The sequence below is a fragment of the Leptodactylus fuscus genome, chromosome 5 (assembly GCF_031893055.1).
Source record: "Leptodactylus fuscus isolate aLepFus1 chromosome 5, aLepFus1.hap2, whole genome shotgun sequence".
In the NCBI taxonomy this organism is placed as follows: domain Eukaryota; kingdom Metazoa; phylum Chordata; class Amphibia; order Anura; family Leptodactylidae; genus Leptodactylus; species Leptodactylus fuscus.
The window spans coordinates 161,641,088-161,660,872 of record NC_134269.1 but is presented as its reverse complement, the minus strand read 5'-3'; the positions used below and the strand labels follow the sequence as shown (position 1 = coordinate 161,660,872).

Genomic DNA, 19,785 nt, shown 5'->3' with positions numbered 1-19,785 from the left:
CATGTGGCTGGAGTATGTCAGCAGTTCCTGCAAGATGAAGGCATTGAAGCTATGGACTGGCCTGCCTGTTCCCCAGACCTGAATCTGATTCAGCACATCTGGGACATCATGTCTCGCTCCATTCACCAACTTCACGTTGAACCACAGACTGTCCAGAAGTTGGCAGATGTTTTAGTTCAGGTTTGGGAGGAAATCGCTCAAGAGACCATCCGTAACCTCATCAGGAGGATGCCCAGGTGTTGTAGGGAGGTCATATAGGCACATGGAGGCCACACACACTACTGAGCCTCATTTTGACATGTTTTAAGGACATTACATCAAAGTTGGATCAGCCTGTAATGTTTTTCCACTTTAATTTTGGAGGTGACTCCAAATCCAGGCCTCCATTGGTTAATAAATTTGATTTCCATTGATGATTTTTTTGTCATCACATTCAACTTTGTACAGAACAAAGTATTCAATGAGAATATTTCATTCATTCAGATCTAGTATGTGTTATTTGAGTTTTCCCTTTATTTTTTTGAGCAGTGTAGTTCAAAAGGGACTGTTCTAGTGACAGACTCTCTTTAATAGAGAATTGCTTAACTTATGGTCTAGAAGTTGTGAGTAACACCACTATCTCTTTGTGGCTAAAAAAAAGATTGTTGTGCATTAGAAGGTCTGGACTCGCCTCTCACTGTACAAGCACATTTGACCAGGTCAACGACAACATCCTGGGCCGAATGAGGAAATATTTCTTTGGATCACAACAATAAGGCCGCTACCTGGTCATCACCCTCCACCTTTCTACAACATTATTAGCTGGATGTTAAGACTGCAGAGGGTTTGGCCTTTAGTAAAAGAGCGCTGAAAGCTGCTAAACAAGTCTGCACACCCTAAAACGCTGCTTTTCAAGTCCTTTGTGTATGTGCTGCCAAAGGACGATCAGGAAGTAGAAAATTTACTCACCTGAAATTTTTATTTCTTAGAGTCTGGAAGCAGCACAAATTCCCTGCCAAATACATTCATCTGAGTGATCATTCCAGGGCTCTTATGGGTAAATGTTAATTGATTTTTGCTTGTACTGCTAATTAATTCCATCTCTTCTATCTGGTAATAAACTGACTTAACCCCTTGTGTATGGGTCATTCTGTGTCAAGTGAACCAATGATTTTTCCCTCTATATTTTTAATTCTTTTGAGATTTTGTTATTTGGTAATGCAAAATGTGAAGAAAAAAAAATTCTAGAAATTTTTTTGGATTTTTAATTGATTTTCAAAGTTCAGAAAAAGTGCGAATTTCTGTGTTGCCTGCATTACATTTCTCCTCCTAACTTAGGCTAGAAAAAAGATAGAGAAACAAAATAAACGCCATTCTACTCAGAACTATACAGGCTTTCACCAAATATGTCACAAGAGTATCTTTGTTAATATTTTACCCATGTGAACGCAAACGCAAAATTTTAAAACGCATTTCCGAAAAAAATGTTTTATTTAAAAATTTCAAAAAAGTGCACATGGGCCTGCTATGCCCTTAGCCACATCTGTACCAAAATTCAAGTTGGGATCGCGATGGGATAATATTTTAAAATATAACTATTACAGTGTCACTCCGAAAATCTTGAATTCAGATCTGTTCAGCCTGTGGTCTAAAAGTGTGGGGTCTATATGTGAGATATGTGCAGAGAATGATCCACCTCACAACATTTTAATGTTAACTAGTGTCAGACTAGCAGTATACAGGTCCTGTAATATAACACTAGAGTGGGACCATCTCTCTAAGAGGTGTGTTTCTGGTAGGACACTTATTGTAGTTCACCTCAGATAACCACAAGAAGGGAGGTTCCAATCTTCATGTTTGATACATGTCCCTTATTATTAAAGGTAGAGTAGAGTAATTAATACAGAAATCATGTTGTTATGTGCTCATATTGCATTGCTCAGTATATGTTGATGCAGTCACTGATGTAAGGAATGAGCCTAACACCATGACAGGCCGTACATACTCTTTGACACAAAAGGAAATGGCCATTGCTAGTAAGCGCTTATGGACAAGATTACATTTCACTCACTAGAAAGGACAAATTGATGATAAAAGGCCAGTAGTTTAAAAATGACCTATTAATTGTTTGATTAGTTCATATTTTATAGAATGAGGATTTATCTACTGGACTATTTTTCTTAATAAATTACATGTTTAGTGATATAATAAAAAACAATTGTTACATGTAGAAATAGGTGTTATAAATATTGGTTCTTGTACTCTTGTTAACATATAATTAGTAGAGATGAGCGAACAGTGTTCTATCGAACACATGTTCGATCGGATATCAGGGTGTTCGCCATGTTCGAATCGAATCGAACACCACGTGGTAAAGTGCGCCAAAATTCGATTCCCCTCCCACCTTCCCTGGCGCCTTTTTTGCACCAATAACAGCGCAGGGGAGGTGGGACAGGAACTACGACACCGGGGGCATTGAAAAAAATTGGAAAAAGTCATTGGCTGCCGAAATCAGGTGACCTCCATTTTAGACGAATAGTGGATTTCAAATCCGGGTCATATGAGAATGTGAACTTTGTGACTATGAGACAGGGATAGCTGTACAGGCAGGGATAGCTAGGGATAACCTTTATTTAGGGGGGAATGTTATTAAAAATAACTTTTTGGGGCTCTATCGGGTGTGTAATTGTGATTTTTGTGAGATAAACTTTTTCCCATAGGGATGCATTGGCCAGCGCTGATTGGCCGAATTCCGTACTCTGGCCAATCAGTGCTGGCCAATGCATTCTATTAGCTTGATGAAGCAGAGTGTGCACAAGGGTTCAAGCGCACCCTCGGCTCTGATGTAGCAGAGCCGAGGCTGCACAAGGGTTCAAGCGCACCCTCGGCTCTGATGTAGGAGAGCCGAGGGTGCACTTGAACCCTTGTGCACCCTCAGCTCTGCTACATCAGAGCCGAGGGTGCGCTTGAACCCTTGTGCACACTCTGCTTCATCAAGCTAATAGAATGCATTGGCCAGCGCTGATTGGCCAATGTATTCTATTAGCCTGATGAAGTAGAGCTGAATGTGTGTGCTAAGCACACACATTCAGCTCTACTTCATCGGGCTAATAGAATGCATTGGCCAGCGCTGATTGGCCAGAGTACGGAACTCGACCAATCAGCGCTGGCTCTGCTGGAGGAGGCGGAGTCTAAGATCGCTCCACACCAGTCTCCATTCAGGTCCGACCTTAGACTCCGCCTCCTCCGGCAGAGCCAGCGCTGATTGGCCGAAGGCTGGCCAATGCATTCCTATGCGAATGCAGACTTAGCAGTGCTGAGTCAGTTTTGCTCAACTACACATCTGATGCACACTCGGCACTGCTACATCAGATGTAGCAATCTGATGTAGCAGAGCCGAGGGTGCACTAGAACCCCTGTGCAAACTCAGTTCACGCTAATAGAATGCATTGGCCAGCGCTGATTGGCCAATGCATTCTATTAGCCCGATGAAGTAGAGCTGAATGTGTGTGCTAAGCACACACATTCAGCACTGCTTCATCACGCCAATACAATGCATTAGCCAGTGCTGATTGGCCAGAGTACGGAATTCGGCCAATCAGCGCTGGCTCTGCTGGAGGAGGCGGAGTCTAATGTCGGACCTGAATGGAGACTGGTGTGGAGCAATCTTAGACTCCGCCTCCTCCAGCAGAGCCAGCGCTGATTGGTCGAGTTCCGTACTCTGGCCAATCAGCGCTGGCCAATGCATTCTATTAGCCCGATGAAGTAGAGCTGAATGTGTGTGCTTAGCACACACATTCAGCTCTACTTCATCAGGCTAATAGAATACATTGGCCAATCAGCGCTGGCCAATGCATTCTATTAGCTTGATGAAGCAGAGTGTGCACAAGGGTTCAAGCGCACCCTCGGCTCTGATGTAGCAGAGCTGAGGGTGCACAAGGGTTCAAGTGCACCCTCGGCTCTCCTACATCAGAGCCGAGGGTGCGCTTGAACCCTTGTGCAGCCTCAGCTCTGCTACATCAGAGCCGAGGGTGCGCTTGAACCCTTGTGCACACTCTGCTTCATCAAGCTAATAGAATGCATTGGCCAGCGCTGATTGGCCAGAGTACGGAATTCGGCCAATCAGCGCTGGCTCTGCTGGAGGAGGCGGAGTCTAAGATCGCTCCACACCAGTCTCCATTCAGGTCCGACCTTAGACTCCGCCTCCTCCAGCAGAGCCAGCGCTGATTGGCCGAATTCCGTACTCTGGCCAATCAGCACTGGCTAATGCATTGTATTGGCGTGATGAAGCAGTGCTGAATGTGTGTGCTTAGCACACACATTCAGCTCTACTTCATCGGGCTAATAGAATGCATTGGCCAATCAGCGCTGGCCAATGCATTCTATTAGCGTGAACTGAGTTTGCACAGGGGTTCTAGTGCACCCTCGGCTCTGCTACATCAGATTGCTACATCTGATGTAGCAGTGCCGAGTGTGCATCAGATGTGTAGTTGAGCAAAACTGACTCAGCACTGCTAAGTCTGCATTCGCATAGGAATGCATTGGCCAGCCTTCGGCCAATCAGCGCTGGCTCTGCCGGAGGAGGCGGAGTCTAAGGTCGGACCTGAATGGAGACTGGTGTGGAGCGATCTTAGACTCCGCCTCCTCCAGCAGAGCCAGCGCTGATTGGCCGAATTCCGTACTCTGGCCAATCAGCACTGGCTAATGCATTGTATTGGCGTGATGAAGCAGTGCTGAATGTGTGTGCTTAGCACACACATTCAGCTCTACTTCATCGGGCTAATAGAATGCATTGGCCAGCGCTGATTGGCCAGAGTACGGAATTCGGCCAATCAGCGCTGGCTCTGCTGGAGGAGGCGGAGTCTAAGATCGCTCCACACCAGTCTCCATTCAGGTCCGACCTTAGACTCCGCCTCCTCCAGCAGAGCCAGCGCTGATTGGCCGAATTCCGTACTCTGGCCAATCAGCACTGGCTAATGCATTGTATTGGCGTGATGAAGCAGTGCTAAATGTGTGTGCTTAGCACACACATTCAGCTCTACTTCATCGGGCTAATAGAATGCATTGGCCAGCGCTGATTGGCCGAATTCCGTACTCTGGCCAATCAGCACTGGCTAATGCATTGTATTGGCGTGATGAAGCAGTGCTGAATGAGTGTGCTTAGCACACACATTCAGCTCTACTTCATCGGGCTAATAGAATGCATTGGCCAATCAGCGCTGGCCAATGCATTCTATTAGCGTGAACTGAGTTTGCACAGGGGTTCTAGTGCACCCTCGGCTCTGCTACATCAGATTGCTACATCTGATGTAGCAGTGCCGAGTTTGCATCAGATGTGTAGTTGAGCAAAACTGACTCAGCACTGCTAAGTCTGCATTCGCATAGGAATGCATTGGCCAGCCTTCGGCCAATCAGCGCTGGCTCTGCCGGAGGAGGCGGAGTCTAAGGTCGGACCTGAATGGAGACTGGTGTGGAGCTATCTTAGACTCCGCCTCCTCCAGCAGAGCCAGCGCTGATTGGTCGAGTTCCGTACTCTGGCCAATCAGCACTGGCCAATGCATTTCTATGGGGAAAAGTTAGCTTGCGAAAATCGCAAACTGACAGGGATTTCCATGAAATAAAGTGACTTTTATGCCCCCAGACATGCTTCCCCTGCTGTCCCAGTGTCATTCCAGGGTGTTGGTATCATTTCCTGGGGTGTCATAGTGGACTTGGTGACCCTCCAGACACGAATTTGGGTTTCCCCCTTAACGAGTTTATGTTCCCCATAGACTATAATGGGGTTCGAAACCCATTCGAACACTCGAACAGTGAGCGGCTGTTCGAATCGAATTTCGAACCTCGAACATTTTAGTGTTCGCTCATCTCTAATAATTAGTAGAGATGAGCGAACACTAAAATGTTCGAGGTTCGAAATTCGATTCGAACAGCCGCTCACTGTTCGAGTGTTCGAATGGGTTTCGAACCCCATTATAGTCTATGGGGAACATAAACTCGTTAAGGGGGAAACCCAAATTCGTGTCTGGAGGGTCACCAAGTCCACTATGACACCCCAGGAAATGATACCAACACCCTGGAATGACACTGGGACAGCAGGGGAAGCATGTCTGGGGGCATAAAAGTCACTTTATTTCATGGAAATCCCTGTCAGTTTGCGATTTTCGCAAGCTAACTTTTCCCCATAGAAATGCATTGGCCAGTGCTGATTGGCCAGAGTACGGAACTCGACCAATCAGCGCTGGCTCTGCTGGAGGAGGCGGAGTCTAAGATCGCTCCACACCAGTCTCCATTCAGGTCCGACCTTAGACTCCGCCTCCTCCGGCAGAGCCAGCGCTGATTGGCCGAAGGCTGGCCAATGCATTCCTATGCGAATGCAGAGACTTAGCAGTGCTGAGTCAGTTTTGCTCAACTACACATCTGATGCACACTCGGCACTGCTACATCAGATGTAGCAATCTGATGTAGCAGAGCCGAGGGTGCACTAGAACCCCTGTGCAAACTCAGTTCACGCTAATAGAATGCATTGGCCAGCGCTGATTGGCCAATGCATTCTATTAGCCCGATGAAGTAGAGCTGAATGTGTGTGCTAAGCACACTCATTCAGCACTGCTTCATCACGCCAATACAATGCATTAGCCAGTGCTGATTGGCCAGAGTACGGAATTCGGCCAATCAGCGCTGGCCAATGCATTCTATTAGCCCGATGAAGTAGAGCTGAATGTGTGTGCTAAGCACACACATTCAGCACTGCTTCATCACGCCAATACAATGCATTAGCCAGTGCTGATTGGCCAGAGTACGGAATTCGGCCAATCAGCGCTGGCCAATGCATTCTATTAGCCCGATGAAGTAGAGCTGAATGTGTGTGCTAAGCACACACATTCAGCACTGCTTCATCACGCCAATACAATGCATTAGCCAGTGCTGATTGGCCAGAGTACGGAATTCGGCCAATCAGCGCTGGCCAATGCATTCTATTAGCCCGATGAAGTAGAGCTGAATGTGTGTGCTAAGCATACACATTCAGCACTGCTTCATCACGCCAATACAATGCATTAGCCAGTGCTGATTGGCCAGAGTACGGAATTCGGCCAATCAGTGCTGGCTCTGCTGGAGGAGGCGGAGTCTAAGGTCGGACCTGAATGGAGACTGGTGTGGAGCGATCTTAGACTCCGCCTCCTCCAGCAGAGCCAGCGCTGATTGGCCGAATTCCGTACTCTGGCCAATCAGCGCTGGCCAATGCATTCTATTAGCCCGATGAAGTAGAGCTGAATGTGTGTGCTAAGCACACACATTCAGCACTGCTTCATCACGCCAATACAATGCATTAGCCAGTGCTGATTGGCCAGAGTACGGAATTCGGTCAATCAGCGCTGGCCAATGCATTCTATTAGCCCGATGAAGCAGAGCTGAATGTGTGTGCTAAGCACACACATTCAGCACTGCTTCATCACGCCAATACAATGCATTAGCCAGTGCTGATTGGCCAGAGTACGGAATTCGGCCAATCAGCGCTGGCCAATGCATTCTATTAGCCCGATGAAGTAGAGCTGAATGTGTGTGCTAAGCACACACATTCAGCACTGCTTCATCACGCCAATACAATGCATTAGCCAGTGCTGATTGGCCAGAGTACGGAATTCCTGTCCCACCTCCCCTGCGCTGTTATTGGTGCAAAAAAGGCGCCAGGGAAGGTGGGAGGGGAATCGAATTTTGGCGCACTTTACCACGCGGTGTTCGAATCGATTCGAACATAGCGAACACCCTGATATCCGATCGATAGAACACTGTTCGCTCATCTCTAATAATTAGGATGAGACTATTTAGAAAATCGCACTTGAGGATATGAGCAGCTTTTTTCTTTCGGTTTGTTCAATGCATTCAGGTTGAAAATGCTGAACAAGCTGTGTTCTGATAAGATGTATTTGTTCTGGCACTTACAGTATTTGTTTTTTATGTTTTTTTATTGTTGCATATAAATGTTGAATTCAGCAAGTTGTAATTTGAAAAGAAAAAAGGGAAAAGCTCACACAAACATAAAATCAGATGATTCAAGACTTAAAAAAAAATAAAAAAAAATTGATCCCAATTTGGTCCCAAGTTGAAAACCTGTACAAATATAACCAAGAACACAGGTAACACAAATGCATTTTTTCACAATTTGAAAACATACGTTTTTTTCACAATTGCGCATCAAAATTTTGAATTTGATTTCTCCAAAACAAAATATAAAGAAACATAGTCTTGTGACATATCAAATGAAAGCCGGTACTGCTCTGAGAAAAATGATGCCTCTCCCACCTATTTATCTTAATTCTAGCCCAAGATATGTTAAAAAATGTAAAGCCATACCAGGCCAAAATTCACACTTTTTCAAAACTTTAGAAGTCTATAAAAAATTAACTGATGAAGAAAAAAATTCAAAACTTTTTATTTGTAATTAACTTAAGTTGTACTTCATAAAAAATAAAAATAAAAAAAATCTAAAGACGTCAGGTAAAAAAAATATTCCTATTTGGATCACTTGGTATGGAATGACCCGTATGGGCTTCCTCCAGACACCAGGTAGTGAAACATTTCAGGTGAGTATATTTGCTACACTGACAAAAAATAAATAAATAATAATAATTACATACTCTGATACGAATGTCAGATTAATGCAAAACTCGGCATGTAGTCATGTCTCAAACAGTCGTGTATTCAATTATAGAGATTAGATTGAGAGATCATTGCCTGCTAGACATGCTTCTATAATGCACTCAAGCATCTTCTGTCCAGTTGATAGACGTTGACGAGGGACATTGGACTGAGGGAATGGTTGTTTTGACAAATTGGCCGCCATCTAGGTCGTGCTGACCTAGCAGTTAGGAAGTGTTGGAAGCAATAGTTTCATGATGGCACGCACACACAGTGTACAGGTTCTGGATAGCCCAGACAGAGAACCAGTGGAGGGGATCGTCTGATTGTCAAATAAGCATAAGAAGCTCCCAAACTTTCCTTGTCCACCATAAAGACACAGTTGGTACCTTCATTATACTCCCATCTTTGCAGAAGGAAATTTCATGTCACAGTGCCCATTATGCATCCTGCCTATTCAGTGGCCCACCCATAGTGTAATGTCCCTTACTGGCCTTGACACAGTATAATGCCCCTGCAGTGTCATCACATATCCCCCTAGTAGCCCACTCAGCCATTATAATTCCCCCCCTCACATTATAAAGTCCTAATGCACCTACAGTTTCATGTCCCCCTCCAGGTTTCCATCATAGCTTCATGTGCCCCTCCTCATTACTCCTCAGTTTTATATTCCCCTCCAGGTTGACCCACAGTTTTATGTCCCTTTTCAGGTTGTCCTCATAGTCTCATGTTCCCCTCCAAGTTGCCCCCCTCTCCCAGTTTCATGTCCCCCTTCAGGTTCCTTCATAGATCAATATCCCCTTCCTGGTTGCACCCACAGTTTCATGTTAAGTTGCCTTAATAGTATATAACAAAGAAAGAAAAAAAATCTCAAAAACTAGCAGGAAGCTTCAGAGAGCAACAAGTACCATGGAACAGACGCCATGACATCGCACCTACTGCTCCCAAGACAACAGGAGCAGAGACAGAGCGGCTTCCTGCTTCACCATTGTGTTCAACTAACGCTAGGTTCACACTAGCGCCCGGAGTCCGTTCTGAGCTTTCTGTCTTTTGCATGCAGAAGACGGAAAGCTGTCAGACCGGGTCCGGCCGTGTGCGCCGTGGAGCGTTTTATGCTCTCCACTGCAAAACCGTTTTTTTAAAACCGGACACAGAGTACTGCATGTCCGACTCTGTGTCTGGTTTAAAAAAAAAAGGTTTCGCGGCGGAGAGCATAAAACGCTCACCAGCGCTCACGGCCGGACAGCTTTCAAACCCATTCAAATGAATGGATATGAAAGAGTCCTGCAGGTTTCCGTCTCCTGCCTCTGTTTTGTGCAGGAAACGGAAACCTGTATGAACGAGCCCTTACCTGTGCAGATGAGTTGGAACTGGAGCAACAGGGCAGCACTTTAAATGCTGGACTGTCCCTTCTGCAAATGTACTGTTTGCACTATAGTTATATGCAGCCTACAACAGTATAAAAAAGATTTAGAAGACATTTTGGTGGTGGTAGACTCTATCAAAATAATATTCAGTATGTGCTAATAAAATAATGAAAAGATTTTTACTTCTTTCATGTGTAGATTCCATTTATGGATTTAGCTTACAGTTGATGCAAAATACTATCCGGAATATAGCCTGTCTGGATGAGGACTCAGAGATGTTTTCTGTGATTTTCTATCACCACCTTGTGGCATATACTTGATTCTACAGGATTAGTCCAAGATATTTTCCCAGCATCATATTAGAGACAAATTGTTTCAAAGTGAAGACAAAACTTCAGTGAAGTGCTTCTATCTATAAAAGAAGAAGTGATTGTCTCTTGTTGCCTCCCACTACTACCCAGAGTGGTGCGGACACCACTCTGGGCCCTTTATTTTTGCAAGTGTCCCATGTCTGTCACAGGTGTACTGCAATCTATGGGACAAGCGATCTAATGACTGGAAGTTCAAGCCCCTTGTGTAATTAGAAAATTAAAATAAAATTGTGTAATTTTAAATTATATATATATATATATATATATATATATATATATATATATCGTATTTTTCGGACTATAAGACGCACTTTTTTTCCTCCCAATATGGGAGGAAAATGTGTGTGCGTCTTATAGTCCGAATGCAGCGTGTGCAGCGTCTGTGTCCTGTCTATGAGAATCAAAAGGAGAGCAGCACGGTGCCTGCCTGGTCTGCCCCTCCTTCCCTGTCTGTGTCGCGTCATTGCAGGAGCGAGATATGAGAGGCAGGGAAGTAGGGGAGGGCCAGACAGGTGAAGGAAGCGTGGTTTCAAGCTTGCCGAGAAAACCACGCCTCCTTCTCCCGTCTGGCCCGCCCCTCCTTCACTGCCTCTCAGATCTGGCTCCTGCAATGAAGCCACACAGACAGGGAAGGAGGGGCGGGCCAAACGGGAGGAGGAGGCGTGGTTTTCTCGGCAAGCTTGAAACCACGCCTCCTTCACCCGTCTGGCCCGCCCCTACTTCCCTGTCTGTGTGGCTTCATTGCAGGAGCAAGATCTGAGAGGCAGTGAAGGAGGGACGAGCCAGATGGGTGAAAGAGGCGTGTTTTCAAGTTTGCTTAGAAAACCACACCTCCTTCACCCGTCTGGCCCGCCCCTTTTTCTCTTCTTGCATAGCTTCACTGCAGGGTGTCTCTTTCCATCCATGGATGAGATTATATATATATATATATATATATATATATATATATTTTCAAATCACCCCCATATCCCTAGAATACATATAAAACAAAAACATTACTGTTGAAACACATACACATTTGGTATCCCTGTGTCCGAAAGCCCCTGGTTCTATTTACATTGGTGAAATATTATATATCACCCACTTTTTCTAGGTATCAAATAAAAATAAACACTGTGCCAATCCAAATAATATAAGGAATACCGCATATACTCAAGTATAAGCTGAGTTTTTCAGCACAGTTTTTGTGCTGAAAAAGCCCCCCTCAGCTTATACTCGAGTCAAGCAAAAAAATTTTTTTTGTGTGTGTGTGGGGGGGGGAGTCTATGACCAGCCGCAATAGTGATGTATAGAATTTCCCATAAAATAGTGAGAAAAAAGAGAAGCTTTAAAAAAAATATAATAAAAAAATAAAATTAATAAAAGTTCTAAATCCCTCCTTTCCCTATAATACATATAAAAGTAGAAAATGACTGTGAAACACATACACATTAGGTATCCCTGTGTCTGACAGTGCCCGGGCTACTGAATATAGGGGGTCTGCAGTGCTCCTGTTCCGTCGGGAAGGGGTTAGGAGCACTGCAGATACCCTATAGTCAGCCAGACTGAATTCCAAGTGGGGAAAAAACAGTCCTCAGGCTCAGGGAAGGGGCAGACAGACAACCAAACACCCCCTCCCCAGCACCCAGCAACTACTGCACCCAAAAACTCTGACCATTTTAATTTTTGAAATTCTCCAGTAGCTGCTGCATTTCCCCCCTAGGCTTATACTCGAGTCAATAAGTTTTCCCAGTTTTTTGTGGTAAAATTAGGGGCCTCGGCTTATATTTGGGTCAGCTTATACTCAAGTTATTTTAAAGGGGTATTCCCACCTCACATACTCAGCAGTCTTCACTCTTGTAAAATCTTCTTTCTTCCTGGTTTCTTGCATCATTTGGTGGGCGGGGTTTCACTGGCAACCTGCCATTTAGCCCCGCCCCCAAATCACGTGTAGCTCCGCCCACCCACATTGGACTATGAAGTACAGGCAGCAGCAACTCCATTCTGTGTTACATACAGAGACTGCCTGTCTCTGCCATAATGAACACAATTGAATTAGCCTGATAACTGGGAGAACAGAAGAAATGAAAGCAGCTCCTCTATCTGAGTGCAGGACCTAGGTCACATGGTGTAGACACAGGATTAGCTAGATACACAGGCTCACTCCCTGCACTTAGCCCCTCCTACCTGAGAGCAGCAGATACATCACTTGACTCATGAGCAGCTAGGTCAGGGCTGTGGCCACAAAGAATTGAATAAAGTAAGATAGTGGACAAACAAAGCAGTTTTGCTGAAGCAATGTATTTAGGAAAAGTCTTACATCCACATTAACAAGCAGTATAGATAGGATCCTTGTGATGGGACAACCCCTTTAATGAATGCCATAAAAACAAAACCCACAGAAAATGATACAAATGCAGGTTTTAGACAATTCCACCCCATTCAGAATTTTTTTTCCAGCTTCCCAGTACATTGTATTGAATAATAAGTAAAACCAATACGCAGTACAATTTGTCCCACATGAAGTAAGCCCTCATATGGCTCTGTGGATGGAAAAATTAAAAAACTATGGTTTTTGGAAAATGGGGAGTCAAAACTGAAAAAAATCAAAGATGGCTGCGGTGAGAGGGGGTTAAGAGGATCTGGTCTCTTAATAATTCTGGCGCACCATGGGAGGTCTTGTTCCACTTTCCAACTGGTTCACCTCTTTTTGAGAAGGATGAGTGCAGCAGTGTAGGGATCAAAGTGGGTGCTCCTCAGGCACACAGATTTATTATTACTCAATCTAAGGGCCCCTTCACGCAGAGTATACGCTCGCTGATTCAGAACGTGTAACACGTTCCGAATCAGCGGCGTTAAAACAGATCCCATTGCTTTCTATGGGAGCCGGCATACGTGCGCTCCCCATAGAAATGTATGGGCTGCTTTTTTCCCTGTGGTTAAAAGGACAATAGTGCTGATGCAAGATACCGAATTATCAGCTGTGAGCAGGAGATCTCACCACCTACCAAAGGAACTACCACATGTTATCATGATAGCTGCATATGTCCCCCACCTCTGCAAAAATTTCTGCTTGTTATATCTACATGCTGTGACCCCCCTCCTCGTGTCCTACAACCAAGTCGGCTGTATTATTATTATTATTAACATCAATCTGCACAGAGAACTAAATGATCCTGCAGTGTGTCTGTGTTTCTTTCTTTTTTAGTTGCTATGATTCCTAGGATTTCTCTATCTGCCATGAGCTTGTATGTGTTTCTCTCTTGTTATATACTACTGTACCATCTATGAAACTGTATCACTGAAATTTCCCCATTGTGGGACTATTAAAGGAATATCTTATCACATTGAAAGCAATAGGGAAAAAAGCAGAAGACGGAAACCCAGCAGGATTGCTTAAAGTGCGCACGGGCGCAGATGTGAACCCGCCCTTATTCAAACGCTACTGAGGCGGTTTACATACTAAAGGTAGGTGTAGAATAGCCTTTCTAAAGCCTATGCAAGGATGTGCTTAGTTAAAAATGACTTTTTCCAATGAGCCCCTTTAAGCTTGAGCTTCTTGATAACTCAGACGTCACTCTCAGGGCCTTTGGCAAGACTGGCAGATGAAGTGCCAATCTTCATAAGGGCTAGTTCACATGGGGACATGGAAGAGGATTTTGACAGCGGAATCCACGTCATAATCCTCCTCCATACAATGTTAGTCTAAGTAGACTGCTAGCTTTTTGTTCTCGGCTAGCAGAAAGAAAAAGAAGCGACATGACCTTTCTTCAGGCATTTTCCGCCTGAGGAAAGCAATAGAAGTGAATGGGAAGCGTTTTTTACGCGCGTTTTTTTGCAAAAAATCGTACGCTAAAAAACGCAATGCATTCTCTGTGGGTCTCTCAGCAGTGTCAGCCCTGCCCACGGTCCAGCCCACAACATTAGGCTGATAAATCATATTTTGCCACACCTTGTAATGGCAATGTCTCCGCAGACCACGCCCATGGCTTAGACGACCACGCCCTTTTGAGGATTTCCCCGCTTTTTCAGTCCCTTCCAGCCATGCCTGTGTATTACAGACCTTCGTATTGCGCAGTGTCAGATATACGCAGTCACTCGGGGCCAGTATCCTCTCCGCTCCTCTCCATTCCCTCCGCACTACTAATCATAACGTCACGCAGTGAGGCGGTACCTACAAACTACATCTCCCAGAAGCCTTTGCGAGCCGGCCCGTGATTGGATGTTGGAGTGGACGTGGCAGCCGGTTTGATGCTACCTCAGCTTCCGGTGTGGTTCTGGTCGTCCAGGAAAATGGCTGCTGCCTGGCTGCTCCTGCTCGCCGCCTGTATGGGCCCGGCTGCCTCCCTCTACTTTCATATAGGCGAGACCGAAAAGAAATGTTTCATTGAGGAGATCCCGGACGAAACCATGGTGATAGGTGAGGAGGGGGCAAACCCTTCAAGTCGTGTTCTTTCTTTACCCTTCTCCCAGCTCTATACAATCTCTCACCTATAGGAGGCAGCACACAGGTTTATGGGTGTGATGTGATGTATACCCTTATACTATATTCTAGAGCCTAGTAGTAGTACTGGAAGGTAGAAAACATATCTGACTCTATAATAAGAGTCCCCTTAGGTTAGTGACATGTGACAGACATGACAAAAGATAAATGACATGTGCACACATGTATATGGCAGTGGCCTGTATGTAAGGGGGCGGTAGAGAGTTGCACTTATGATAATAAATGGCTAGGACTATATATATATATATATATATATACTACATGGCGTCTATGAGGGAATGTACACACAACCGCATTTATTGGCCTTGTGCAGTGAAGAAAGGTGCACTCCTAAGTTTGATGTGTGCACTGCGCCCGATACTGACCAACTGTCAAGGAGAGTTGTTGTGCTTTACTGCACATGTCTCAAAAGGGTAACATAATGGTGTTGTGAGACATCCATCAAGTCCCACCCTAAGCACAGAAGTATAATAGACTCACTGACATTACATATTTCTTGAAATCATTTATGATTTATAGTCTTTATGGTACTATTCCGTTATCGGGCCAGCAGCAGCGCAGTTCAGCAGCAGCTTTCGGGACAGCAGTTCAGCAGCGGGAATTACAATGACATCCGAGGACTGCTGGCCCGATGCTTGTGCCCAGTAACCAGTACATCGATGACCCCCCTCCCCCATCCTTCTCCTCCTGCCAGTGCTGCCCCCCAGCTCTCCTTACATCTTCCCCGTACCCTCTCCCCGCCACACGACTAGGCCTCACCTCAGCGCTAGTACCGAGACCGAAAGGAAAGACACCGGGGCTCAATCCAGGCCCTGACAAGAAACACGCCGACTATAGGAACGGTGAGCTACAGCGAGCCGGAGGGACAAACTTTCTGCAGCGTCCGGCGGCTATCTAGTAGCATTCATTGCTCAAGATTTACGGTGAGGCCTATTACAGGGAGAGGGTACGGGGCAGATGTAAGAAGAGCTGGGGGGCAGCACTGGAAGGAAGAGGAGGATGAGGGCATCGATCGATGTACTGCCTACTACACACAAGCACGGCCTCTATCATCGGGCCAGCATCGGCTTAGTCATGTGGCGGGGAGAGGGTACGGGGTAGATGTAAGGAGAGCTGGGGGGCAGCACTGGAAGGAGGAGGAGATGGAGGGGGGGTCATTGATGTACTGGCTACTGGGCACAAGCATCGGGCCAGCAGTCCTCGGATGTCATTGTAATTCCCGCTGCTGAACTGAACTGCTGTCCCGAAAGCTGGTGCTGAAATGCGCTGCTGCTGGCCCGATAACGGAATAGTACCGTCTTTATAATAAATAATTGTTTAGATTGTGGGTACAGAAGACCACCAGATATGTAACGCTGATAAAGTAGGGGTAGACAGATCACTATAGACTGTAGGAGACAGTAATGCTGGTCCTACACTTTACACAGATGGCTTTTGACTGACAGCTGTCTCGCTTGGTGCCCAATCTGCACATTCATTCTAGTTTTGGCCGAGCTGTGCATAGGCACTGAATGGCGAGATGGGAGGAATCTGCTACCAGTCGTCACTAGGACAGTCTATCTCACCGATGTATAAAGGATTTCAGCTGCCTATTCCTTATTTATCTCAGCATCTGCCATTGTAGGAAAGTCAGGAGCCCCTGAACATATTAGGTACTTGATCAGCATGGCTGAAGACTTCAGTTTACAGTCATCCCAATCTGATGATATGTCTGGCTTAAAGAGGTACTCTGATCACAGCAACTTGTAGATTGGTGGGGTCACACACACTGCTTGTTGCCTCAGTTTTGAATGGAACAGCTGGTTTGATGGCTTGCAATGATTTGTAGTTGAAATATAGCACTCGGCTGTCTCTGATGGTTCTTTTAAAATTAATGGTCTAGAAGGGCAAATATGAAGGCAACCAGGAAAGTTTCAGAACCTGAGGATTTGTACGAACAATGTTTGTTTTGTTTTTTTATTCTCCTTAAAGGGATCCTAATGATAGGATCCCTTTAATAAAGTGTTGCTTGATGGACACACACATTTTGGCCTCCGTAGAGTTATTCGTTTGCTCTGAATGTAATTACATGTGTATGCAATGTTTGCCTTTTGGGTTTGAGGCCGTGTTTCCTGTGTCAGGCTTTGGCTTGCAGTTTTTAAGTCAAAACCAGTTGTGGATCATAAAGTGAGAGAACCTATGAAGGACAGATTGTACATCTTTGTATATATTTTATTTTTTAGATTTAGTTTCAATCCATTACTGATTTTAGGTGCAAAAACTACACTTAAACCTGAATGTAAAAAATGAGCCTTAATTTTGCTCCTCTTACAGGGAATTATCGCACCCAACTTTATGACAAACAGAGGGAGGAGTACTTACCTGCAACACCTGGTCTTGGCATGCTTGTTGAAGTGAAGGATCCAGATGATAAAGTAAGTGCATCTTTCGTATCATGCTGAGGTAAATTTCCTTATCAGTGGTGCTAAACTCTAAATGTTTTTTCCATTTCAGGTCATACTTTCTCGTCAGTATGGATCCGAGGGACGCTTCATCTTCACTTCTCACACTCCAGGAGAGCATCAGATATGTCTTCATTCAAACTCCACTAAGTTTTCTCTGTTTGCTGGTGGGATGTTGGTGAGTATTCATGGTCATCTAACTAGTGGCAGTCAGATATAAATCTTTGTTTACTACCAGCATGCCAGAACTGCACTGGAAGGCCTTAGACGTTGATATGTCTCTTATTTGGTGAACAATACACCATTTTGCAGGCAGTTGTTCCTAGTCATGTCTATTACGCTGTACCTGATGTCATCTGTTGCATGTTTGCATTCATTTACTTAGTCTTGCCTCAGCCCTTTTATTCCTCAACTCTCTCAAGTGGTTTAATATTCCATGAACTATGTATTTGCTCAACAGAGGGTTCACCTTGATATCCAAGTTGGGGAGCATGCCAATGATTATGCCCAGATTGCTGCCAAGGACAAACTGAGCGAACTGCAGCTGCGTGTACGACAGCTGATCGAACAAGTGGAACAGATTCAAAAGGAACAAAATTACCAAAGGGTGAGAACCCCATGTTTCTTGTTACTGGGTTAAAGTGGCAAATGCTGTGTTACAGTTTCCATAGCCTTTGGTTCAGTTGTCTAGGAGAAGGCAATGTATTTAGAAGAGCACTTTAATTTAGTTTTTAGTTTCAGCCTTTTCCTCTACCTATTCTTGTCCCAATAATTAGCTTTAAGGGCTCCCAATCTGCATGACAAGCACTTTTACATTTCCTTCCATCTTCCCTTTTGACTACTGGTGTGAAGCTCAGCATTGCAGACCCTGTATAGCGAGGAAGTTACTAGAACAGTTGTATGGAATTTGTAATTTTTATATATAATGAGGAGAATTTATCAAAACTTCTACGCCAGTTTTCTGGCATAGATGTGTAATAATATGGCTTATCCTTGGCACAAGGCTCCGTCCTCCACCAAAGGTTCGCCATATTCCCTGTTCTGCGCCTTGCTCACCATGTTCTGTGAATGTGGTCCCAGTGTAGCGGGGGGACACTTTGGCCCCACATATTCATAATAACTCAGGCTGGTTTTCTGACGTTCGTTATACAGAAATTCTAAGCATGGGTATGTGCCTGACTTATTAAGAGGCTGGAGTTTCTTTATTATTTGGGCGCACCTTGTGTCAGTCAGAACCTTCATTAAGATTGGCACACACAATGCAAGTCTTAATAAATCTGCCCCAGTATACCACTTGCTATATTGACTGTCATTTACCTAATTTTTGCAGTGGCGGGAGGAGAGATTCCGGCAGACAAGTGAAAGTACCAACCAACGTGTCCTGTGGTGGTCCATTGCTCAGACATTGATACTTGTGGCTATCGGAGTCTGGCAGATGAGGCATCTGAAGAGTTTCTTTGAAGCAAAGAAATTGGTGTAAACTTTTTAAATAAAAAAAGATAAGCAGTGTCTGCTTTACCAGAAGTGTTGGACCCATATCCAGCTAGGTGTCTTCCTTCATTAAAATCAATGGGATGGAACTGTGTTACAAGGTGACTCCAGCATGTGGGACCAGAACACTCTGCTTGGATCACCAACGTCATATTTTTTGTCCCTGTCAATGCTATAGGGACCTTCCTTAAAATATTGAATGAGATTGTTGCTGTTTAGCATTCATTTTTAGTATTTGGTTATTGCATTTTAAGTTTTTTTTATTTTATCTTGTACCAAAATGCACCAAAATAAGCTTTTTGTTTTTTCCCGTCATTTTGTTCTCCCTTATTGCAGAAATCAGGGAACTACACTTGCAGTAAAAATTAATATTTTTTTTCTGTTTGCATAATTGTTTTACGGTGAAGAGATCTTTGGGTTAATTTTATGTGCTTTTATTATGACTCATGTTCTAGATTTTTCTTTCTATACGGATAGATTTAAAATAATATGGATACTGCTACCTGGTCTAGGTTTGCACTGGAGGAAACGGCCACAGTGGCTTACAGATATTTGTTCTGTGCTGACAAATGTGCAGCTTGTGGAACAGAATTTGGCCTAGCTGCTGTTGCTCTCTCACAATGAGATTTTATAATACCATGTTTTGAGATTGAATTGTACTTGCCAAATACTTGTACCATCTGCAGTAAGAATCTCGAGACTGTTCTTAAATTGGCTCCCTTCTGTGTTTAGGGAATGAAGCCACTAGGATCCCAGGTTATACAGGTCCTGTAGTTACTGATCTTGAATGTCTGGGTTTTTTCATGTTTTGCTTTAAATAAAAACAGTCCCTCCATCTTGGCCTTGTTTTTGTCTTTTTACTTCTTCTGTTGCTCCGTGCTTTCAGCTGCTATTGTAGGCTGAGATACCTGAGGTGGAGGGAAGCAGCTGATATATCTCACTGAAGTACACTACTGCCAGAACACAAAATTATCAGTATATTAAGATCTCCCAAGATGTGCCTTCGTGGTAAACTC

The 19,785-nt window shown here is 44.5% G+C and overlaps 1 protein-coding gene across 1 annotated transcript; it reads left to right on the top strand.

Annotated features, from left to right (window-relative positions):
* Positions 1 to 14,569: 14,569 nt before the first annotated feature.
* TMED9 (transmembrane p24 trafficking protein 9) lies at positions 14,570 to 18,762 on the top strand. The gene is made up of 5 exons (XM_075274640.1): positions 14,570 to 14,753; positions 17,151 to 17,251; positions 17,331 to 17,456; positions 17,739 to 17,885; positions 18,609 to 18,762. The coding sequence occupies exons 1-5, from the start codon at positions 14,585 to 14,587 to the stop codon at positions 18,756 to 18,758; spliced, it is 693 nt and encodes a 230-aa protein (XP_075130741.1). The 5' UTR covers positions 14,570 to 14,584; the 3' UTR covers positions 18,759 to 18,762.
* The last annotated feature ends 1,023 nt before the right edge of the window (positions 18,763 to 19,785 follow it).